The sequence below is a fragment of the Pan troglodytes genome, chromosome 16 (assembly GCF_028858775.2).
Source record: "Pan troglodytes isolate AG18354 chromosome 16, NHGRI_mPanTro3-v2.0_pri, whole genome shotgun sequence".
NCBI classification, from domain to species: Eukaryota; Metazoa; Chordata; class Mammalia; order Primates; family Hominidae; genus Pan; species Pan troglodytes.
The window spans coordinates 26,009,533-26,034,513 of NC_072414.2; the positions used below are offsets into that span (position 1 = coordinate 26,009,533).

At 40.4% G+C, this 24,981-nt stretch overlaps 2 protein-coding genes and 1 pseudogene across 2 annotated transcripts; 1 reads left to right on the forward strand and 2 right to left on the reverse strand.

Moving 5' to 3' along the window:
* Positions 1 to 444: 444 nt before the first annotated feature.
* EMC7 (ER membrane protein complex subunit 7) lies at positions 445 to 20,769 on the reverse strand. Its single transcript, XM_510278.7, has 5 exons — positions 18,063 to 20,769; positions 12,325 to 12,444; positions 6,752 to 6,890; positions 4,487 to 4,567; positions 445 to 914 (listed from the first exon to the last, which is right to left on the reverse strand). Exons 1-5 carry the CDS (start codon positions 18,530 to 18,532, stop codon positions 762 to 764), a joined length of 963 nt encoding a protein of 320 aa, XP_510278.4. The 5' UTR covers positions 18,533 to 20,769; the 3' UTR covers positions 445 to 761.
* LOC134808507 (large ribosomal subunit protein eL32-like) lies at positions 2,172 to 2,825 on the reverse strand (annotated as a pseudogene).
* On the forward strand, positions 18,991 to 23,432 carry PGBD4 (piggyBac transposable element derived 4). The gene has a single exon (XM_016927898.3). The coding sequence runs from the start codon at positions 18,991 to 18,993 to the stop codon at positions 20,746 to 20,748; it is 1,758 nt and encodes a 585-aa protein (XP_016783387.1). The 3' UTR covers positions 20,749 to 23,432.
* The last annotated feature ends 1,549 nt before the right edge of the window (positions 23,433 to 24,981 follow it).

Below are 24,981 nucleotides of genomic sequence, written 5' to 3' on the forward strand. Positions count from 1 at the left end.
CCATTCATTCCCTGTTATTATTTGTCCTCCCTCCCGACATAATAAGTTCTATCAAGGAGAAGCACTTGTATATTATCCATCTCTGTATTCTACCTTGCATCACAGCACAAAGCTGGTACTCAATAATTGTAAGACGAATACCATAGATGGTAACCAGAATAAAATAGTTGATAAGATCTATTGTGATTCATATATCCATACTCTGAAACTAACTGTAATAATAAAAAATTGAAACTACATCAGCAACATATGGCTCAGATTATCAGAATTAAATGGCAGAGAGCTGAAAATTTTGAAAGGTGTGGCCACATAAAAAACAATGTGCATGCTGTCTAAAAATAACAACCACTCCCTTTTAAAGAGGAAAGGTCAATTTCAAGCCTCAGATAATTGAAGAAAATTGTCAGAAAAAAAGAAACATTAAGTAAAAAAAAAGAAAGATGATTTGATTTCTGGATTAAGATGTTTTAATTAATATACATAATGTATAGTAGTTCATATAATTTATTAATGGCATTTTCTATAGGACACTGTAATTAATTCAGTGACATCAATATTGACCTCATACAGACAAAAGATGAAAGCTGGGTTTTCTCGTGTACCAAGTACAAAACATGTGCTAAAAAGTTAACATACACGGTTGTAAGAGATCAACGTCGGGATGACTCAAGTTTACAGTAGTTGCTTCACACGGTTTTCCAAGACTTGGATGCCACCCAGTGTTGCCGTGTTTGTGCAAATGCCAGCTCTGGACGGCCTGACTACCTCCTTTTGCCAGCCCCACTTTTGCCTGTTTTACTGCTGCCGCTGCTAGATTTGCCAGATGATTTTGAAGAGAAGAGTCTTGTCATGAACTCAGAAACATCAGGCAACTCATGGTTGGAATTCAGCATATTCATTGACTGCTCCATTTCCTGCAAGAAGACAAGGCACAATGATATGTAGGATCCTTCGAGTCTTTTAACTCCTAATACTTCCTATTAAGGAAAAAGTAAAGGAGTAGAACAAGTGAAAGGTACTGGTTCTGAGCAATGATGCAACATCATACTCAGTAGTACTTCACCTATATATCATTAGTAACTATTTTCCATATCTCCTTTATACCACTAGACATTTTGACTCTTAGTAAATGTCCAATAAATGATTGCCTAGGGTTTGATTCTGCTTGCCTTTTTTTTTATTATTATACTTTAAGTTTTAGGGTACATGTGCACAACGTGCAGGTTTGTTACATACGTACGCATGTGCCATGTTGGTGTGCTGCACCCATTAACTTGTCATTTAACATTAGGTATATCTTCTAATGCTATCCCTCCCACCTCCCCCCACCCCACAACAGGCCCCGTGTGTGATGTTCCCTTTCGTGTGATTCTGCTTGTCTTAATAAAGAACATTTTTTTCTGATACTGAATATATTTGATCATATTCCTCTCTTATTTTATGTTTTCTGATTAAAGTGATTTCTTATTGTTTTAATGAGTACATTTTTAAGTTCATGCTTCCTTTAGATGCATATAACCAGAATATTAATTTTTAACTATATATCAAGGTATCAGTAAAGTTTGGAAAATAAGTGCAATATTTCTAAGAATTCATTTATAAGCCTCAGTAGTAAATCTATGAATGCTGTATGGCTTGCATGACTTCAATTAGACTCTAAAGCAAGCAACATACTGTTACAAAGAAGTCACTGGCAAAACAGGATAGGACTTGGCACTTTTGAGTATTTGTCCTCCCCTTTAATTGAGCGAAAAATCTATAAAGTACTGTTTGATAGTTATATAATATTAATGTAACATCTGCTTCATTTAAATTTTAAGTGACATTCTCAAAGTGAACTTAAAATTGACTTTAGTCCATTCATACATGAAAAAGATAGCAAATACTATATTATCTATCATTTCTTTCATTTTTTTCTTTTCTTTTTTTTTTTTTAGGAGACAGTGCTCAGGTGATCCTCCTGCCTCAGCTTCCTGGGCAGCTGGGACTATAGGCACACAGCACAGCACTAGGCTTCCATTTCAAATTGAACACTGTTGGGATATTAGCTTGAGCTTTTCCCACAAAGGTAGAATTGATTCCTAAGTTTTAAAGGAGAAGTTGCTTTTACAAATAAGGCTAGCGAAAGAAATATCGTAAACATAAATCAAGTATGTTAACATGCCCCAATAATTAAGAAATAAATGTATATGGTAACAGCTCTTGAGTCCCTGCAAACATATATCAACTCTATTTTTGAATCTGTTCAATTCTGAAGCTCCCTTTTTTTTTTTTTTTTTTCAGTTTTTGTGGTTTTATTTAAACACAAATAAAACATGCATGAGAGCCGTTGATTCCTTTTCCTCACTGTGGAGCCTGGCATTGGGACTAGTGACTGTGATGGCCAACTGGGCTGCTCTTTCCAGATGGTTTTGTGGTTCTTGGAGGAAACACTGTGAGTAATCTCAGCACGGTAACATTTGTTGCAGATCAGCAGTACTTCCAGCTCCTTGATGTTGTAGATCAGGAACTTCCAGAAGCCACTGGGTAGTAAGTACTTTGTTTCTTTGCTGCTCCCATAACCAATGTTGGGGATCAAGATCTGGCCCTTGAGTCTTCTACGAACACTGTTGTCAACACCTCTAGGTTTCTGCCAGTTAAGCTAAATTTTGACATATTGGTCTGACTGGTGCCAGATAAACCTCTTAGTTGTCTTTTTGATGATCTTGGGCTTCACAAAGGATCTGAGGGCAGCCATGATGCCAAGTAGGAGATGGTGCCACCTCTGCAGGCAGTGCCAAGGAAGAGAGCTTCTGAAGCTCTTGAATCAACTTTTTAAGATGCTTACTATGTGCAAAGCACTTCACAAGGAATGAACTTTTTTTTTTTTTTTAACGGAGTTTTGCTCTTATTGCCCAGGCTGGAGTGCAATGGCACGATCTCGGCTCACTGCAACCTCTGCCTCCCAGGTTCAAGCGATTCTCCTGTCTCAGCCTCCCAAGTAGCTCAGATTACAGGCATGCGCCACCATGCCCGGCTAATTTTTTTGTATTTAGTAGAGACGGGGTTTCACCATGTTAGTCAGGCTGGTCGTGAACTCCTGACCTCAGGTGATCCACCTGCCTTGGCCTCCCAAAGTGCTGGGATTACAGGCCTGCGCCACCGCGCCCGGCCAGAATGAACTTTTAATCAAATGTGACTTCTGATGTTTCCTTCTACTGATGCCACAGTTAATTGGCTTAACATATACAAGGAATGCACAGGATGTATTACTTTCAGTCTAACACTGAAGCAAAAATGCAAACATTCACCAATAAAACATTTTGAAATATCAAAAACCTTTCTTTTCCTATGAATCTTTTTCTGCCATTCCTGCTTTGAATATACCCCTTATTACCTTCCACAGAACGTAATCTCCTACTACCTTAGCAAACATTTTTATTTACCTTATTTCTTTAAGAAATAAGACAAATTTCTATTAAGAAAAAAGAAAAGAAAAAGTCACAAAATCCCCTGATAGCAAGAAGAATATTTGATAAATCCATTCTATTTTCTACATTTAACTGGGACTGAGCCTACTGATGACAGGTATGGCCTATAATTCATTTCTGTATCTCCAGTATCTAGACCCTAGAAATTGATAAATGTTTACTCAGGAATGAATAAAATGTCACCACATCTATATACCAAATAAAATGGGGAACCTTGAAACTCAGAAGATACTTGTTGATGGTTGAACGGAAAAATGCATGATGGTTTTTTGAAAAAATGAAGAGTTCAAATAGAAGCCAATATTCAAAGAGAAAATGTGGTGGCACTAAATTGGAAGCATCCTACTTAGCAAATCCTCTCCCTCTGCAGAACCAGTATGGTTTTGTGGAACAGAATTCAAAGGTCACTCTTCTACTTATCCATCCCCCTTGGTCTATCTGTGTGTCTGAACACATAAACTGAGTATGTACTCTGAAGAGAGTTTTGTAAAGTAAAGGCAGATCATAGGAACAATCACTTTGTAAAATATTTAGATTAAGCATACCAGAAGTATTGTACATTTCAGCTATTTAAAAAGTAAGGCACACAAAGAGGCTAGGATGCAGTAAGATGTTTTAGCTACATAAAGAGATCCAGGCCTTTATCAGGCAGAACTAACAATTTATCTAGTCTAATGGAAGCAACTAATTAAAAGCCATAAACATGATACTATGTTAATACAACCTCTAGATTAATTTGGCTTGGGAACTAGAATAAAATTGAGAAAAACTAAGCTACCCAGCTATGATGGGAGAGAGCAAACACTACAATACGGTTCAAAAACCCACAGATGGGGCCAGGCATGGTGCCTCGGACCTATAATCCCAGTGCTTTGGGAGGCTGAGGCAGGTGGATAGCTTGAGCCCAGGAGTTTGAGGCCACTCAAACTGATTGTGCCACTGCATTCCAGCTTGAGCAACAGAGGCTCTATCTCTTAAAAAAAAAAAAAAAATCCATAGCTGGACCATCATCTTACCCGTCTCATGTCAGGATCACTTGTGTTGACCACTTTAGGCAGAAGCACAAATATCAATAAAGGAAGAACCATCATCATAACCTGCAGAAAAAAAAAAATCCAGAAAATGTTTTTCCCCCACTTTACAGTTAATAGAACAAAAACTGCACTTAACAACCAATGGTAAAATTAAAGATTTAAATGTTGTCTATACAATAACACTAGTAGCAACCACCTCAATTCTACTGAGCCAGTTCTGATGATAGCAAGGGGCTGTCTGTCTGACTATGGTGGACTATAAAAGAATATTAAAGTTTTCTGTATGTATGTTTGGACTTTATAGACACCTCACTTCATAGTTGTGCCACCCACCTATCTTTTTGCAGAGTTACAGTGTTATTTAACACAAATCGTTTGCAAATGGAACTATCTATTCCCTTTTTTTTTTTTTTCAATCTATAGTCTGGCAATGGGATTGGTGATCTGATGGCAAGCTAACTGCTCTTTTCAGGTGACTGTGGTTCTTGGAAAACTGACCTACTTTAGCAGACCAGTTTTGAAAAATGACCTAGAAGCATCAAGCACTGGAGCACTAGATACACTTCCACGGAATTTCAGAAATGAGAACATGGAAGGTGAATAACCTCTGGAGTTTCACTGCTGACTTCTTCCATCCAGTCTCCCCCCGCCTCTTTATCTCTGATAACAGATTCTAGGTACTAATTTATTCCTCCCTAGGGGATATACAGCCTCTGAAAATAGATCATGTGTGATCTAAATAGCTATCAGCAAGGATTATGACCAAAACTTAGATAAATTATTTTATTTTTGTTTTTATTTTTTGAGACACGGTCTCGCTCTGTTCCCCGGGCTGAAGTGTGGTGGTGCAATCTTGGCTCACTGCAACCTCCACCCGCTCTGGTTCAAGCAGTTCTCCTGCCTCAGCCTCCCGAGTAGCTGGGATTACAGGTCCCCGCCACTACACCCAGCTAACTTTTTATATTTTTGATAGAGACAAGGTTTCACCATGTTGGCCAGGCTGGTCTCGAACTCCTGACCTTGTGATCCGCCCACCTCAGCCTCCCAAAGTGCTGGGATTACAGGCGTGAGCCACCGCACCTGGCCTACTTAGATAAATTCTAAGACAGCAATTCAATTTTTAAAAACAGCAAAAGAAAAGGTCGATTTGTTTCTAAAAACTGTTTTCTTAATGATAGTCAACAATAATTTATTGTATATTTTAAAATCACAATCAAAGAGTGGAATTGGTATGTTCCTAACATTTATAAAAACATGATAAATGCTTAAGGTGAGGGATATCCCAATTACCCTGATGTGATTAATACACATCGTATGCCTATATCAAAACATCATATGTACTTCATAAATGTACATCTATTAGGCACCTATAATAATTAAAAATAAAAACAAATTTTTAAAGAATGCATGCTATTAGTGTTTTATTATTAGTGAGTATCATAACATCGGTTCATAATGCCAACTACTTAAATTACCATAGAATAACTTTTCTCTTCACTACACATGTTAAAAAAAGAGGAAGAAATCCTTACTTGTGCTATCAATAGGGGCTGGTTAATAAATGATGGCACATTCATCAATGGACTAATAATATGCAGGTAGTATGGCTGGGTGCGGTGGCTCACGCCTGTAATCCCAGCACTTTAGGAGGCCGAGGCGGGCAGATCACCTGAGGTCAGGAGTTCAAGACCAGCCTGGCCAAGATGGAGAAACTCTGTCACTACTAAAAATACAAAATTAGCCGGGCGTGGTGGCACATGCCTGTAATCCCAGCTACTTGGGAGGCTGAGGCAGGAGAATCGCTTGAACGTGGGAGGCGGAGGTTGTGGTGAGCCGAGATCGCACCATTGCACTCCAGCCTGGCCAACAAGAGCGAAACCCCGTCTAAAAAAAGCCAAAACAAACCACAAACAAAAAATACGCAGGTAGTATGAAGAATGAGACAGCTCCAGGTATGACTGACTTACTGAGTATTCTTATTCTATTTGAAATGTAAAACATGCTATAAATATTTATCCAATTTCTATTACACATTTCAATAATCAAATCTACAGTGCAATTCTCATTATATTCTCTTCATTATGTATTCCCAAAGCCACTATTCTTCTGAAATCTGCAAATTATTCACAATTATCCTTTCATCCACCAATCTGACCTCAGCTTTCTATCTCACAGAGGTTTGAAGTTTCCACTGCCTAGAAGCAAATTAGGTATTAGTAAAGTGCTTTATTTTAGCCTGATACATACCATTGGGTTCATTAGAAAGTCTGTCCAGCCCCACGATTCCCTTTTAATAAAGTAAGAAGGTGGACCTGAAGATTTCATTTGGAGAGGATAGGGCAGTCTGACAACCTCTGATGTTTTGATGTAATTCACGTATCTTGCTCTGATAAAGCAACATGGGGAAAGCAACAGTAATTCCATTAAAAACATTACTGGTTAAAAGAACTGCTTATATTATATTAGCAATGCCTTATACACACTTTCAGCTTTTTCCAAAATGCTTTAAAACCTAAACTTTTGATCTTGAAAATCTGACCAAAATAGCTTTATCTACATGTCTAAAATATGCAGCAAAACACAGAGAAAAAAACGCTAGACTTGGAATCTTCTAGCTGCAGCTCTGTCATTACCTAGACCTGTGGGATTAAATCAGTTCCCTAACTTCTATTTATGTCAAAAGTTCTTTTAGAATCCTTCTGGTGCTAAAGTTATTTGATTATATTTAGTAATGAATTTACTTCATTATACCATACAAAAATACTGGATTTTATTTTTTTGATGGTCTAAGAAATGCATTATTGGATGTAACCAATTTTTAAGGCTATATTGCCAGAAAATGTTATAATGCAAGAAAGCACTGCAGCAGTGCTATAGGTAACGCTACATTTTTCACCAAAGACGCACTAATTTTAATCAAAATTCTCATCCATGTTTACATAGGATCCATTTTACTTTTTGAAAACTGCCTCTCCTATTTCACTGTCATTGCTGTGTTGGGAAATTTTTTTTCTGATCTATCTCCCACTTCATCAAACTTCTGCTCAGTCTCTTAATGCATCCATTTAGTTGTATATTTCAATGCCTTTATTCATTGTAGAGATTCTATTCTATTCTTTTTTCAAATATCTATAGCCTATTTTGGTATATCATTTCTATGGCAGTCTTTTATTTCCTTAAGTACTTTAAATATACATTAAATTATTTTACAGTCTATATCTAATAATTCTACTATTTAAAGTTCTTAGAGGTCTGATTTATTTGCTGACTCAATGTAGACTGTTTTCTTGGGTTCTTTGTAAGTTTAGTAGACTTTATTTACCTTTATTTAAGTAAAGAGATACAAAGGGTATCTCCTTCCAGAGAGATTATGCATTTGTTACTGCCAGGAATTTGGGAATTATAAACAGAAACTATTTTGTTCATTGCTTAGCTTGGAAGTTCCTGGATTATGCAGAAAGTAATAAATTCATACCCCAAATTGTAATGAGTATAGGAGCGTAACTATCAGTTTTCAGGGGAGACTTTTTCCCCCAAAGGCCAGCATCAGACTTTTCCCTCCGAAAATCCAGGGCCTTCTGCATTTTAGTACCAAAGGTCAAAGGGAGGACCAAATTTTAGATCTAATTCTGACTCCAAGCAAGCCCATGGCTTGCCTCCTCCCTGCACATTGCTAATTAAATCTAAGCCTTCTGGGTTAGAGAATATCAAAATCTCCAGGTGGGGAAGTGCTTTATAGTTTATCCCCTAGGAATTTCCTTTGTTTTGGGGGGAGCTATGCATTTATTAATAAAAGAAAATGTTCGTCATATTTTTATCCAGCATTTCTCTGCCAAAATGTCAGAACTGAAAATCCCACATATATTCAAAACCAATTTATCATGCATGCTGCATGCTTATAAAATATTGGTCAAGGCTGGGCACAGTGGCTAATGCCTGTAATCTCAGCACTTTGGGAGGCCAAGGTGGGTGGATCATTTGAGGTCAGGAGTTTGAGACCAGCCTGGCCAACATGGTAAAACCTGTCTCCACTAAAAATACAAAAATTAGCCAGGCATGGTGGCACGTGCCTGTAATCCCAGCTACTTGGGAGGCTGAGGCAGGAGAATCACTCGAACCCAGGAAGTGGAGATTGTAGTGAGCTGAGGGTGCACCACTGCAATCCAGCCTGGGTGACAGAGTGAGACTCCGTCACATACACACACACACACACACACAAAAAGAATTAGGATCTTATATGAATCCCACTTTGTTCTCTACTCTGTCACACCCCCATTTATTTTTTATTTTTTTGAGACGAAATATCGCTCTGAAGCCCAGGCTGGAGTGTAGTGGCGCAATCTCGGCTCACTGCAACCTTTGCCTCCCGGGTTCAAGTGATTCTCCTGCCTCAGCCTCCTGAGTAGCTGGAATTACAGGCACACGCCACCATGCCCGGCTAATTTTTGTATTTTTAGTAGAGATGGGGTTCATCATGTTGGTCAGGCTGGTCTTGAACTCCTGACCTCGTGATTCGCCTGCCTCGGCCTCCCAAAGTGCTGGGATTACAGGTGTGAGCCACCGCACCCAGCCCCATCCCTAATTATTAAAATAATTTTTAAATAATTTTTTCTTTTTTTTAATTTAACCTATGTTTCAGACATCCAATCATCAGGAATGTATCTGAGAACATGAATCCCACTGCTGCAACCAGTTCATAAGTGCTAAAGCAGGAAGTACTCTTTACTCAAGGTAAAAAGGCAATGAAAACTTTATACAGTTGCTCCTCAATTTACATTCCGATAAGCCCATTATAGATTGAAAAATACTGTAAGTCAAAAATGCATTTAATACAGCTAACTCACAGAACAACATAGCCTAGCTTAGCCTACCTTAAAAGTGCTCAGAATACTTACATTAGCCAACAGTGGCAAAATAACCTAATACAAAGCCCACTTTATAATAAGAAACTTATTTAATTCATGTAACTTACTAAATTCTGTACTAAGCATAAAAAAAAGAATGGTTGTTATGGGTACTTAAAGTATGGTTTCTACTGTGTATCGCTTTCGCACCATGGTAAAGTCAAAAAATTCTAAGTTGAGGGCTGGGCACAGTGGCTCACACCTGTAATCCCAGTACTTTGGGAGGCCGAGGCAGGAGGATCATGATGTCAAGAGATCGAAACCATCCTGGCCAACATGGTGAGACCCTGCCTCTATTAAAAATGCAAAATTAGTTGGGAGTGGTGGCGCATGCCTGTAGTCCCAGCTACTCAGGAGGCTGAGGCAGGGGAATCGCTTGAACCCGGGAGGCGGAGGTTGCAGTGAGCCGAGATCACGCCACTGCACTCCAGCCTGGTGACAGAGCGAGACTGTCCCAAATTAAAAAAAAAAAAAAAATTATAAGTTGAACCATTGTAAGCTGGGGACCGTCTATATTTAAAACAATATTCCTATTTGCTAAGACAATTTATTCAAAATTTAACCAGAGTAAAAAGGATTAAAAAAAAATACAAGTATTCCCTTTTGTGTAGCAGCTCTCATTCCGTCCAATATTGTGTTTTCAATATAAAAAAAATGTTTAAAGCAGTATATATAACATATACTGTGATCCACATACCCCTCCATTTCCAAGCTTACAATTCTAAAATATACAAAAAGTCATGAATAAGTCCTTTAAGGCACAGATTTAATATAAAAGAACTTTACATATACACATATATGTATACACACACACACACACACACACACACACACACACATATATATATATATATTTTTTTTTTTTTTTGAGACAGGATCTTGCTTTGTTGCCCAGGCTGGAGTGCAGTGGTACAGTCATGCCTATAATCCCAGCTACTTAGGAGGCTGAGGTGGGAAGATCACTAAAGGTTAATTTGAGGCTGTAGCGGGCTATGATTGCACCTGAGAAAAACCACTACACTCCAGCCTAGGCAACATAGCAAGATTTTGTCTCTCTACAAAGTAGGGGGGAAAAGTAATCTGTTTTTAAGAATATATTAGTGGCATTAGAGTATTACTTTCCTGATAATATCAGGAATATTCTCTTGGACAGGTGCAGTGGCTCACATCTGTAATCCCAGCACTTTGGGAGGCCAAAGTGGGCAGATCACTTGAGGTCAGGAGTTTGAGACCAGCCTGGCCAACATGGCGAAACCCCATCTCTACAAAAAATAAAAAAATCAGGCCAGGTGCCGTGGCTCACGCCTGTAATCCCAGGACTTTTGGAGGCGGGCAGATCACAAGGTCAGGAGTTCAAGACTAGCCTGGCCAATATGGTGAAATTCCGTCTCTACTAAAAATACAAAAATTAGCCGGGCGTTGGTGGTAGGTGCCTGTAGTCCCAGCTACTTAGGAGGCTGAGGCAGAAGAATTGCTTGAACCCAGGAGGCAGAGGTTGCAGTGAGCCGAAATCACACCAATGCATTCTAGCCTGGGTGACACAGCGAGACTCCATCTCAAACAAACAAACAAAAAATCAGACAGGCATGGTGGCGTGCAGCTGTAATCCCAACTACTTGGGAGGCTGAGGTACGAGAATCCCTTGAACCTGGGAGGCAGAGGATGCAATGAGCCAAGATTGCGCCACTGCACTCTAGCTTGGGCAACAGAGCAAGACTTTGTCTCAAAAAAAAAAAAAAAAGAATATTCTCTTGATAACTGTCTCTGTTTAGTATACATGCTAAAAGAAGAGAAAGAAATCACTGCTTGTCTATCAATAGGAGCCGGTTATATAAATGATGTCAAATCCACCAATGGACTAACACGCAGCTAAGATAAAGGATGTGACAACTCCATATGTGACTCATTCTATTTGAATTATGGCATATTTACATATTAAATTTTTAAAACTTTCAATGTCAAAGAAAGCAAAGAAAGAAGAAACAAATTTTAGGAGTAAACACTAACTCAAATGTAAATAGTATGGTACTAACTGAACATGTGTCAGCTCAATTTTGAGTCTCTACAAGTCAGTCTAAATATGCTGCGCAGACACCAAAAAGATCAGTAGTAAAATTATTTATTAGTCCTCCACCTCCAGAAATTGTTTTTGCCTTTGCATGACCTGTGCTTTATTACTGCAACATAGTCATATTTGATAGCTTAAAGAAGAGACATTACCACTTAGCAGTTGCTTCATATATTTCCTGGTCAGATTTGACCAAAGAGTATGCTATTGCCATGAGACAACAAAATAAATAAATAAATGTGTTCTATTATAATGGGAAGCTGACTCTGAAGACTATAGATACTATACAAATGTTTCAACTTCAAATAGGTTTTGCTATTCCACACTCACAGTCTAAATTAGACTATAGTTCTTTTCACCTCAATTGTTTTCCCTAGAAATACTATATTTCCATTGAACATAAAAGATTCCATAAAGAAAGGACCACAGAAATTTCTAGATCAATGAAGTATCAAATAGGTAATAAGAGGTATTATCAAAATATCCCAGTGAAAAACAGGTGATGAATAGTATTTCTAATTTAGAAAAGTTAAATTATTTCCAACTTAATAATCATATTTCAATTATAACTTTCATAGCACTTTAGCTCCTATAGTAAGTAATCTTACCTTTTCTTTATGTAATCATATTAGGAGCTTTAAAATAAATTTTAAGCCAGAGCAAGAAGCTCAACTTTACAATTTTTTCAATGTTCAGATTAAATAAATGAGGATATTTTAAGTGTTTTAAGGAATAGCTGTAGTTTAAATAAAAAGAATTTTCCATCTAAACTATTAATTCTAAAAGGAATATATACTAAGGTATTCAGTAGCCTAGCTTTTGGCAAAAATTAAATCAGGTGCCCTCACCTCATTTTTCCTTTCGAAGTGATATCCACTCGAACGGGATCAAATCTGTAAGCTGGAGATACAACTTCCACTACATAAGATCCAGAAGGTATATCATGAACCACAAAACTCCCATCTGTCCTGGAAAAATGAAAATCATGTTTAGCTACTACTGATCAACAGCTTAGTCTTTTCTTACTTGCTAATTCCCAAATCAACTCTCCCGAAAAATGACATTAAAAGCAACGGGCAAACAAACAAACAAAACCTTGGCGAAAGTTGTCCTATGCTTCAGTTTCTTTTCTTTTTTCTTTTGAGACGGAGTCTCGCTGCGACGCTCAGGGTGGAGTGCAATGGCACGATCTCAGCTCGCTGCAACTTCCGCCTCCTGGGTTCGAGCGATTCTCCTGCCTCAGCCTCCCGAGTAGCTGGGATTACAGGCGTGCCCCATCATGCCCAGCTAATTTTTGTATTTTTAGTAGAGATGGGGTTTCACCATGTTGGCCAGGCTGGTCTCGAACTCCTGACCTCGGGTAATCCACCCGTCTCAGCCTCCCAAAGTGCTGGGATTACAGGCATGAGCCACTGTGCCGGCCTTCAGTGTCTATAATTACACTGAATAGGTTCTGAAAATACCCAAGACCACTCCAGGGTAGCAGAGAAGCCTGACATAGAAAGTAATTATTTTCCTTCTATGGGTAGAGATGACAGGTGACAGAAACACAATTCCCATTCTAAAGCCATGTCTTCATTGAATATACATTATTATTAAAATATTAGGGATCCAATTTTGCCAGTCACCCCCAACAACTTCTTACTGTTAAAAATGGCAGGCCAGGCGTGGTGGCTGCCGCCTGTAATCCCAGCACTTTGGGAGGCCGAGGCAGACAGATCACCTGAGGTTGGGAGTTAGAGACCAGCCTGACCAACATGGAGAAACCCCATCTCTACTAAAAATACAAAATTAGCCAGGTGTGGTGGCGCATGCCTGTAATCCCAGCTACTCGGGAGACTGAGATAGGAGAATTGCTTCAACCCGGGAGGCAGAGGTTGCAGTGAGCTGTCCAGCCTGGGCAACCAGAGCAAAAACTCCATCTCCAAAAAAAAAAAAAAAAAAAAAAAAAAAGGCATTTTGTTCTAGTTTTAACCTGCAATTTTTGGTTTTCTGTTCTTCTTCTTCTTCTTTTTTTTTTTTTTTTTTTTTTTTGAGACGGAGTCTCACTCTGTTGCCCAGGCTGGAGTGCAGTGGCCCTATCTCGGCTCACTGCAAGCTCCGCCTCCTGCGTTCACGCCATTCTCCTTCCTCAGTCTCCCGAGTAGCTGGGACTACAGGCCCCCTCCATCACGCCCGGTTAATTTTTTGTATTTTTAGTAGAGACGGGGTTTCACCGTGTTAGCCAGAATGGTCTCAAATCTCCTGACCTCGTGATCCGCCCGCCTCGGCCTCCCAAAGTGCTGGGATTACAGGCGTGAGCCACTGCGCCTGGCCGGTTTTCTGTTCTTTTTAACAAATAATAAAAGGTATTTAAGTACCATTTGTTCTATTTGCTATAAATAATTCCCATTTACTTTGGTTACTAGAAGCTTAAAATGTTTATGTAGTTAAAAACATCCATCTTTTCCGTACTGATTTCTTCTAAACTTCCTAGACTTAGAAAACCATCCTATCAAGAGCTGATAATTTCATTTCACAGATCAAAATTAATTTGTTTGAAAAATGAGAAACTACTATTCCGAGGGGGGAAAAAAGGTTTATGTTTCAGGAAAACAAATGGTTCTAAAATGACCAACTGTATCAGAGAATTCCCGATATCATAATAATATATTAAAATAATGCTTCTTAAATCCTCATAGGCTCTTTCATAGTTAAAGGAATAACTGATACTGATGATATCCACAACAGTTACTAAAAAGCAAGATGACGAGACCATCCTGACTAATACGGTGAAACCCTGTCTCTACTAAAAATACAAAAATTAGCTGGGTGTGGTGGCATGCGCCTGTAGTCCCAGCTACTCAGGAGGCTGGGGCAGGAGAATCACTTGAACCTGGGAGGCGTAAGTTGCAATGAGCCGAGATTGTGCTATTGCACTCCAGCCTGGATGACAGATCGAGACTCCGTCTCAAAAAAAAAAAAAAAAGTAAGATGAAAAAGTGTCACTCCAGAGCACACTAAGCCAGAATTGAAATGTAAAAAAGTTAACTTATGCCTGGCCTGGACATGTTCCATTTGCCCTCTAGATCCACTCTCTACCTTTCTCCTCTTTGCAGACTGGAGGAAGGAAAGAAAATGAGCTTAGTCTATTTTCCCTCCAGACCTCTCACTGACAGGCCACCTCTGACTGGCTGTGTTAAGGGACTGGTTTGTGTCTTTCAATGCAGGCCTTTCTTCCCTTCAAGGTTCCAGTAACCTCTACTCTCCTCTTCCTTCAGGATTAGAGGTGGTGATAATAACCTTGAGGTTGTAAGCTCCAGGGTACTGCACAATCTGGCTGTTTCCCAACACCATGACTACACTGTTTGATGCCTTCATTAAATTATCCTTGAATTACTCTAATTTGAGTGCATCTTCTACTTCTTAATGGGACCCTGACTGAACCAATTTCTTTCTTTCTTTTTTTTTTTTTTTTTGAGACAGAGTCTCACTCTGTCACCCAGGATGGAGTGCAGTGGGGTGATCTCTGCTCACTGCAACCTCCGCCTCCTGGGTTTAAGTGATTCTCCTGCCTCAGCCTCCCTAGTAGCTGGGATTACAGACTACCGCCAGTATGCCTGGCTGATTTTTTTTTTTTTTTTTTGTACTTTTAGTAGAGACGGGATTTTTCCATGTTGGCCAGGCTGGTCTCGAACTCCTGACCTCTGGTGATCCGCCTGCCTCGGCCTCCCAAAGTGCTAGGATTACAGGTATGAGCCACCGTACCCAGCCCTGACTCAACCAATTTCAAAACATATTTTCAGATCCAGAAAAAAACAAACTGATGACAGTGGAACACAAATAATATCAGAAATAATTAAAGAAAAAGCAAATATATTTATCATCCTAAGGTAAATATTTTACTTGAGAAAAATAACATAAAGTTTGCAATACAAAATTTAAAATTCATCCTTAAAAATGTACTCTACAAAATGTAGGCCTTATTGGATCCTGACTTGAAAGAATGATTATATAAAAAATATTGTTGAGATAACTGAGGAAACATAAAAATGGGACTGTTAGATGATATTAAGGCATGATTATTTTGTTGAATCAATAATGGTAATGTGGTTTTTGTTTAAGTCCTTATTTTTTGGAGATACATAATAATGCTTTTACAAGTAAAATCCTATTATGCTTAGAACCATTTAAAAATATTTCAGAAAGAAATTAATGAGGTACACAAAAGACATGAAACAAAACAGTAGAATGCCATTCTATAAATGTTTGAAAATTTCTATAATAAAAAGTGCAAAAAAGTATAGAATATAATATTACTATGTAAACAAACAAACAAACAAAAACACATGAAAACCACCTGTCCAAAAACAGAGGACTGGTTAAATAAATTATGGCTTATATACATTGTGATGATAGCAAGAAATGGCATGAGGAGTCTTCAGGCCCAATTCCCTTTATCTCCATTAACTAAGTCCTAAGCCACCTCCAGTAAGCACAAATATAAGTCAAAACTGTGTGCTAGTCATGCAAAACAGCTACAATACAAATTACCTACCCCTTTTCCAATAAGATTATCACCATAAACTCCTCATATTAATTCTCCATCAATGTTTCTTTTTTTCCTGAGAGACGGGGTTTTGCTCTGTAGCCCAGGCTGGAATGCAATGGCATGATCACAGCTCACTACAGCCTCAACCGCCTTGGCTCAAGTGATCCTCCCACCTCAGCCTCCTGAGTAGCTTGGACTACAGGTGCACACCACCACTCCTGGCTAATTATTTATTTTTTGTAGAGATGGGGTCCCACTATGTTGCCCCAGCTGGTCTGAAACTCCTGGGCTCAAGCGATCCTTCCACCTCAGCCTCCCAAAGTAAGATTACAGGTATGAGCCACCGCGCCTGGAAATTCTCCATCAACCTTTCTACATACAAATAAAGAACATGAAATGGTATCAAAAGCTGTTCAAAAATATTAAGTGAAAAAGGCAGGATACAAACTACTACATGTTGTATTTTACTAGTAAAAACCTAAGTCATATGATTCCAAAAGAAGCTGGAAAAATGGCAGGCACCGTGGCTCACGCCTATAATCCCAAAAATGTGACAGGCTGAGGCAGAAATATCACTTGAGGCCAGGAGTTTGAGACTACACCGGGCAACATAGCAAGACCCTGTCTCTACAAAAAATTAAAAAATTAGCTGGACATGATGGCGTCCGCCTGTAGTCCTATCTACTCAGGAGGCTGAGACAGGAGGATCACTTGAGTACAGAAGTTCGAAGCTGCCATGAACTATGATCTCGCCACTGCACTCCAGGCTGAGTAACAGAAAAAGACCTTGTCTCAAAAAAATAAAAAGAAAGATACAATGAAACATTAAGGGTTGTTTTCCTACTTTGTTTCTAATATACTATTTTTAAACAGAAATTAAATGCTTTTTAAAAGAACTGTATACAGAAGAGTGGCCAAATGGTCAATTAAGGCTTATTCCTAAAGCTTAATGAGAACTTTATCATTAAAACATCATTAATTAGGGTAAACTCTAACGAATGCCCTAATGCCAGATTCTTAATGACAGACAGCAGTAAAATACTGGTTGTAAATTTGTCACTATTTATTAATCTGAGGTTGAATAACCACTCAAGGGCACTTAGATGATCTGAACAAATATGTAAATCAGATTTGGATTTAAATGTCTACATTTAAGTTGTCTGATTTTCAGATACCATTTGCTGGTGTACGAACCCACCAAAGGAAATACTTCCTAATTATTTGCTTTCAGTTTACAGTTTCACCTCCAAGTAAGGGTGGAAAGATTTAAAACAACATACGCGTGCCTAGACATTTCAAAAGCAGGCTGCTGCAAAACTAGTGCTAACAAATTCGTCCTGTCTTTTAATATAGACAGAAAACCCACTTCCACTAATAGCATGAAAGGACAGAAGCAAGAAAGCAATGTAGAGGAACCCTAGTCTCACATAAATGACAAGTGTGATATAGCAAATCTCTCGATGAATTCAACTGTAAAAAAGAACAACAATCCCACCCCCAAGCAAAAAAAAAAAAAAAAAAAGTGCTTTGATTAGGGATTTCAGAGCCTATTAATTTTAGAAGCAGTAACATTAGCCTCCCAGTCTATGTCGTCACTAGAAGCCCTTTGGGTTTTGAGAATTCCCACTTGTGTCGCATCTTTCTACATAATAACAAGCTACCAAAAGACTGAAGTGAATGCAAAAAACGACTAGGTTCTAGGGAAACCAGATGAGATATAAAAGAATCCAACAAGAGACTAATAAGGGTCCACCTGTCCCCAGGGCCCAGGAATGATCGTCCCCACATGGGGCCAAAATAAGGTTGGAAATAACTGACTCCAAGCTCTGACCAGGGCAGGGGGTGAGCGCCTGCCATGCTCATTCCAGAGGTACAGGACCAGGAAAGGGAAAGCATCCGACTGCCTCCCAAGGTCTCCCGGCATAGACCGTTAGCGGCACCCTCCCCTTCAGTCTGAGACAGCGATGTTGTCCCGTCCTGACGCTTAACTCTCCTGGTGGGGTCCCTGTCCGGCCTCCATCCCAGCCTTTTTCCCGCTGCCCTCAGGATGCTCACTTAAGGAAACCGACGTGCTCTTCTCCGTCTACCAGCACTCGGGCCGCCGAGATCCAGTCCTGAGGCTTCACCCCTGGAACAACTGCACGCCCCTCAATCTTGAAGCGATCTCCTATGCCGACCCCACTCCCTCCCGATCCCTCAGCAGCAGCCCCGGGCACCTCCGAGCTCTGGACATCCCCCGATAGCAGCAGCAGCAGCAGGACGGGAAAGAAGCCCCACAGAGCGGCCGCCATGACAGCAGCTCTGCACTCAGACCGGCAGCCCCGGAAGCCCTCCCAGTCTCCCGGCCGCCACCGCCGCCGCTGGCGGCTTGATGTTGTCATCACTGCGCGCCCGTTTCTGTCATAAGCTGTGGGATCCAACCAGAGGGAAGAGATGATGGCCGATCGACTAGCGAGGCGGAAGTAAGGCGGAAGTACTGCCCTTAGCTCCCGGCACTCTGGATTGGAAGACGGCGCACAGAGCATGTGTCAAGTGCCTATGAAGCGGACTGCCCATGAAGTGAAAGTCAAGTGTGTGTTGCTGCGGCAGCCACGGAGGCCAAGGACCTCACGGGAGTAAAAGATGACGAGACTGGCTTCGGGAGAAACACCATCCAGAAGAGACCTTTCAAAAAACTTCTAGAGACTCCCCAAGACGTATGAGATGAAAGGCTTCTTCTGTCTGTGTGCGTTTAACCCCTTTCTCCTTAGCCCCGAGATTACGCGCTGCTGTGCCTGCGACTGCAGCGTTTACGCCGAGATAACTCGTGGATTACAGTGCCAACCTTACTCCCAAAGTTTGCCACGAAATATCTCGTTTCTGTTATTTTCGCATGGTTCTGGTATATTGACTTTTGAAACAAAAGACATCATTCTATTTATAGCATTCTGTTTTTAGTAGTGGTATTTCCATCTACAAAATATAGTAATTCTCGATCGCTGAAATGTCAAATCCTAGAAAACGTAGCATTCCTATGCGTGATAGTAATACCGGTCTCGAACAGTTGTTGGCTGAAGATTCATTTGATGAATCTGATTTTTCGGAAATAGATGATTCTGATAATTTTTCGGATAGTGCTTTAGAAGACGATAAGATCAGGCCTCTGTCCCATTTAGAATCTGATGGAAAGAGCTCTACATCAAGTGACTCAGGGCGCTCCATGAAATGGTCAGCTCGTGCTATGATTCCACGTCAAAGGTATGACTTTACCGGCACACCTGGCAGAAAAGTCGATGTCAGTGATATCACTGACCCATTGCAGTATTTTGAACTGTTCTTTACTGAGGAATTAGTTTCAAAAATTACTAGAGAAACAAATGCCCAAGCTGCCTTGTTGGCTTCAAAGCCACCGGGTCCGAAAGGATTTTCGCGAATGGATAAATGGAAAGACACTGACAATGACGAGCTCAAAGTCTTTTTTGCAGTAATGTTACTGCAAGGTATTGTGCAGAAACCTGAGCTGGAGATGTTTTGGTCAACAAGGCCTCTTTTGGATACACCTTATCTCAGGCAAATTATGACTGGTGAAAGATTTTTACTTTTGTTTCGGTGCCTGCATTTTGTCAACAATTCTTCTATATCTGCTGGTCAATCAAAGGCCCAGATTTCATTGCAGAAGATCAAACCTGTGTTCGACTTTCTTGTAAATAAATTCTCAACTGTATATACTCCAAACAGAAACATTGCAGTTGATGAATCACTGATGCTGTTCAAGGGGCCATTAGCTATGAAGCAGTACCTCCCGACAAAACGAGTACGATTTGGTCTGAAGCTATATGTACTTTGTGAAAGTCAGTCTGGTTATGTGTGGAATGCGCTTGTTCACACAGGGCCTGGCATGAATTTGAAAGATTCAGCCGATGGCCTGAAATCATCACGCATTGTTCTTACCTTGGTCAATGACCTTCTTGGCCAAGGGTATTGTGTCTTCCTCGATAACTTTAATATATCTCCCATGCTTTTCAGAGAATTACATCAAAATAGGACTGATGCAGTTGGGACAGCTCATTTGAACAGAAAACAGATTCCAAATGATCTGAAAAAAAGGATTGCAAAGGGGACGACTGTAGCCAGATTCTGTGGTGAACTTATGGCACTGAAATGGTGTGACGGCAAGGAGGTGACAATGTTGTCAACATTCCACAATGATACTGTGATTGAAGTAAACAATAGAAATGGAAAGAAAACTAAAAGGCCACGTGTCATTGTGGATTATAACGAGAATATGGGAGCAGTGGACTCGGCTGATCAAATGCTTACTTCTTATCCATCTGAGCGCAAAAGACACAAGGTTTGGTATAAGAAATTCTTTCACCATCTTCTACACATTACAGTGCTGAACTCCTACATCCTGTTCAAGAAGGATAATCCTGAGCACACGATGAGCCATATAAACTTCAGACTGGCATTGATTGAAAGAATGCTGGAAAAGCATCACAAGCCAGGGCAGCAACATCTTCGAGGTCGTCCGTGCTCCGATGATGTCACACCTCTTCGTCTGTCTGGAAGACATTTCCCCAAGAGCATACCAGCAACGTCCGGGAAACAGAATCCAACTGGTCGCTGCAAAATTTGCTGCTCCCAATACGACAAGGATGGCAAGAAGATCCGGAAAGAAACGCGCTATTTTTGTGCCCAATGTGATGTTCCGCTTTGTGTTGTTCCATGCTTTGAAATTTACCACACGAAAAAAAATTATTAAATACCGAGCATCATACACATCTGTTCCATTAGGATTAGAGACAAGTTCTGTTTAGAAATAACTCCAAGATTGGGAGGCCGACCTGGGTGGATCACCTGAGATCAGGAATTCAAGACCAGCCTGGCCAACATGGTGAAACCCTGTCTCTACTAAAAATACAACAATTAGCTGGATGTGGTGGCACATGCCTGTAATCCAAGCTACTTGGGAGGCTGAGGCAGGAGAATTGCTTGAACCCATGAGGCGGAGGTTGCAGTGAGCTGAGATCACACCACTGCACTCCAGCCTGGGTGACATAGCGAGACTCCATCTCAAAAAAAAGAAATAACCCCAAGAACAGTTTTGTTGTTTTTGTTTTGTTTTGTTTTGTTTTGAGACGGAGTTTCACTCTTGTTGCCCAGGCTGGAGTGCAATGGCATGATCTTGGCTCACTGTAACCTCCACCTCCCAGGTTCAAGCGATTCTCCTGCCTCAGCCTCCCTAGTAGCTGGGATTACAGGCATGTGCCACCACACCCACTTAATTTTGCATTTTTAGTAGAGACTGGGTTTATCCATGTTGGTCAGGCTAGTCTTGACCTCCCGACCTCAGGTGATCCGCCCATCTGGGCCTCACAAAGTCCTGGGATTATAGGCGTGAGCCACTGCGCCTAGCACCAAGAACAGTTTTTATATTTTATTTTCACATTGAAAATCAGTCAGATTTGCTTCAGCCTCAAAGAGGGTGTTTATGTAAAACTAAATGAGTGCAGGCAGCGAGCTACACTTTTTTTTTTTCCTAAATGGAAAATGGGAAGGAGATACTGTCTCTGAACAAAAATAGATGGAAAAACACATAACTGTTAACTAAGGGTTGCCTCTAGTGAAAAGGATTGGAAGACAATTTATCTGATGCTACACTATTCTTCCTGTTGTGATTGTTTTACTGTGAACATAACAAGGTTGTATTGGGGAGGAGGGCAGGGGTTGATTGCTGCCAATGTTGATTGCTGAGGCCTTAGCCAAGATTTCAGGCATCATTTGCTCCAGCCCTTTCATTTTCTTTATGGTGGAAAGTGAAGTGACTTGCCCAAGATCTTTGTTGGCCCTAAACATCGCTGTCTCTGCTACAGATTCCTATTGAGAGCAATGCATGTTTTAGCCTTGTGCACTCTTAGAGTCAGCATCATGGGAAAGAGTAACAGCAATTGAAAAAAGAGATTCAAGAGCCAAGTACTCAGCCCTGGCAGGGGATGGGGACATGATGCCCAGAGCCACCCCTATACTCCAGTCTCCCAGGCATCAGCTACTGCAGTACTGGGGTACTTGCCCTCATCTTTTTTCTGAAGATAGTTACTTCTTCATATTTGATCGTCGGAAGGAGCAGCATTGCTCAGAAACACACACACACACACACACACACTTGACTTTCTTGTCCGCCAAATAAATTTCTTATTTGCTAGGGAACTGGTAATCTAGGCTCAAGAAGTGTGTGGAGAAGGTTTATTTTCATTCTTTTTACTTTAAAATATGCCTTAGTTTTTGAATAGATAAGACATTCAAGTGTCAGAAAGTAAAAGTCAGTTCAGGACCGAGAAAGGAAAGATCAGTGCTGATTTTAATCAGACTGTAATGTACCAACTAGATACAGACAGGGCCAGTGGCAAGGCCATCAGAAAACTTCTTCCCAAGGCCACACCACACCTGCAAAATGCCTAACAACCTTCTTCTTTTCAGTGATTACCACTTTCTTACCAATGACTTTGCTTTGTTCCTCGTGCCTCTGAACAGACTGCTGAGATACCCAATCCAGAGCCAATCCTTGCTTCCCTAGACTCTCCTCAATCATTCAACAGAAGCCCAAATCTTGTAAAAGTTCCTTTCTGGGCCGGGCACAGTGGCTCACGCCTGTAATCCCAGCACTTTGGAAGGCCGAGACGGGCGAATCACGAGGTCAGGAGTTTGAGACTAGCCTGGCCAACATGGTGAAACCCTGTCTCTACTAAAAATACAAAAAAAAATTAGCTGGGCATAGTGGTGGGTGCCTGTAATCCCAGCTACTTGGGAGGCTGAGACAGGAGAATCACTTGAACCCGGGAGGCAGAGGTTGCAGTGAGCCAAGATCGCACCACTGCACTCCAGCCCTGGCGACAGAGTGAGACTCCATCTCAAAAAATAAAAAAGTTTCCTTCTGTTCCCTCGTACTGTTATATCCTTGGTTTCTCTGGTGTGGGGTCTTCCTTACAGCAGCAAGCTCATAAACTTAACTTGACCGCAGGTGTGTTCCTTGGTGGTCTTTATCTGATAGACTTTGTCACATGGTACAATATTCCAAAGGCACATGGTACAATATTCAAAAGGTATGAGTATACAAAAAAAATCTCCCACCTACTTCTCTCCCTAGTCACCCAATTCTCAAGAGGCAATCAGTGTTGCCATTTTCCTGAGTATTCTTCCACAGATAGTCAACTATCTACAGAAAAATATATACATTAAAAATAAGGCCAGGTACAGTGGCATGCCTGTAGTCCCAGCTATTCAGGAGGTTGAAGCAGGAGGATCACTTGAGGCCAGGAGGGCCAGGAATTTGAAGCTGTAGTGTGCTATGATGGCAGGCCTGTGAATAGCCATTGCACTCCATCCTGGGCAACATAGCCAGACCCTGTCTCTTAAAAAAAAAAAAAAAAAAAAAGACAAAAAAACAAATGCATATATACATATATATGTATATATATAGTATGCTACCAGTTGTGTGAAAAAAGAGGCAAAATATATATTTATTTAACATATACGAATAACATTCTAGAAATAAATTGTTTAATATAAAATACACTAATATATAATAATGTATTACCTAACATATGATTATATATAACTATAATGTGTACTGTTTTACATATATATTTCCACAGTATACTATAAATGCAATTCCACACTTTGCTCTTTTTACTAAATATATCTTGGAAATCATCCTTTATTCGTACATAAAAAGCTTCATAGTTCCTTTTTATGGCTGCAAAATGTTCCAGCTTATGGATGGACTGATTCTCTATCGAGCAACATTAAGATTGTGTCCTATTTTACTATTCCTAATTTTGCTGAAGTGAATTTCTTTTGCCATGTGATTTCCACAGGTGTATATATGTAGCATAATTAGTACTAGTAGAAAGTAGAATTGCTAGATCAAAGAGTATGTGCCTTTGTAATTTTGATGATATTGTGAAATCTTCTTCCACAGAAGTTGTTGCAACTTTCACTCTCACCAGCAATGTGTAAGATAACTTGCTTCTTCATACCCTCACCAACAATGAGCTATCAAATGTTATTTTTGCCAAGCAAATAAATTAAAAGTGATATCTCAGTTTTTGTTTGTTTGTTTGTTTTTTGAGACGGAGTTTCACTCTTTGTTGCCCAGGCTGGAGTGCAGTGGCGTGATCTCGGCTCACCGTAACCTCCGCCTCCCAGGTTCAAGCGATTCTCCTGTCTCACCCTCCCGAGTAGCTGGGATTACAGGCACCTGCCACCACACCCAGTTAATTTTTGTATTTTTAGTAGAGACAGGGTTTCACCATGTTGGCTAGGCTGATCTCAAACTCCTAACCTCAGGTGATCCACCTGCCTCGGCCTCCCAAAGTGCTGGAATTACAGGCGTGAGCCACCATGCCTGGCTCTTCTTGCTTGTTTGTTTTGAGACAGAGTCTTGCTCTGTCAGCCAGGCTGGAGTGCAGTGGCACGATCTTGGCTCACTGCAACCTCTGTCTCCCGGGCTCAAGCAATTCTGCCTCAGCCTCCTGAGTAGCTAGGATTACAGATGTGTGCCACCATGCCTGGCTAATTTTTGTATTTTTAGTAGAGACGGAGTTTCACCATGTTGGCCAGGCTGGTCTCAAACTCCTGACCTCAGGTAATCCGCCTGCCTTGGCCTCCCAAAGTGCTGGGATTACAGGCGTGAGCCACCATGCCAGGCCTCTTCTTGGTTTTTTAATCCATCTTCTGCCATATGGTGAATTAAATCTAAGTTGTATTGTAGGATTAATGGAGAGCAGCTAAAGAGGAATAAAGCCATGTGTTCAGCCAAGGATAGTTATCATGAAGGATAAAAGCCTCAAAATCCTGATTTTGAAATACAAAGTGCTGATTTTAAAATCAGTACATGTTGAGCTGAGCCCTGAGGCCTTTGTTTCAGTCCCAACCAGAGCAGAAGTAAGCATTTTTGAAACCGTAGTAAAAAGATTATTTGAGAAATAATGGAATG

What these genes read in the sequence shown, in the direction of transcription:
- EMC7 (XM_510278.7), bottom strand. Translation starts at nt 18,532, where the DNA reads ATGCTCTGTGCGCCGTCTTCCAATCCAGAGTGCCGGGAGCTAAGGGCA. An exon ending in ACTTCGAAAGGAAAAATGAG is followed by an intron (nt 6,891 to 12,324) that starts GTGAGGGCACCT and finishes TTGCTTTATCAG; the next exon opens with AGCAAGATACGTGAATTACA. An exon ending in GTGATCCTGACATGAGACGG is followed by an intron (nt 915 to 4,486) that starts GTAAGATGATGG and finishes GTCTTCTTGCAG; the next exon opens with GAAATGGAGCAGTCAATGAA.
- PGBD4 (XM_016927898.3), top strand. Translation starts at nt 18,991, where the DNA reads ATGTCAAATCCTAGAAAACGTAGCATTCCTATGCGTGATAGTAATACC.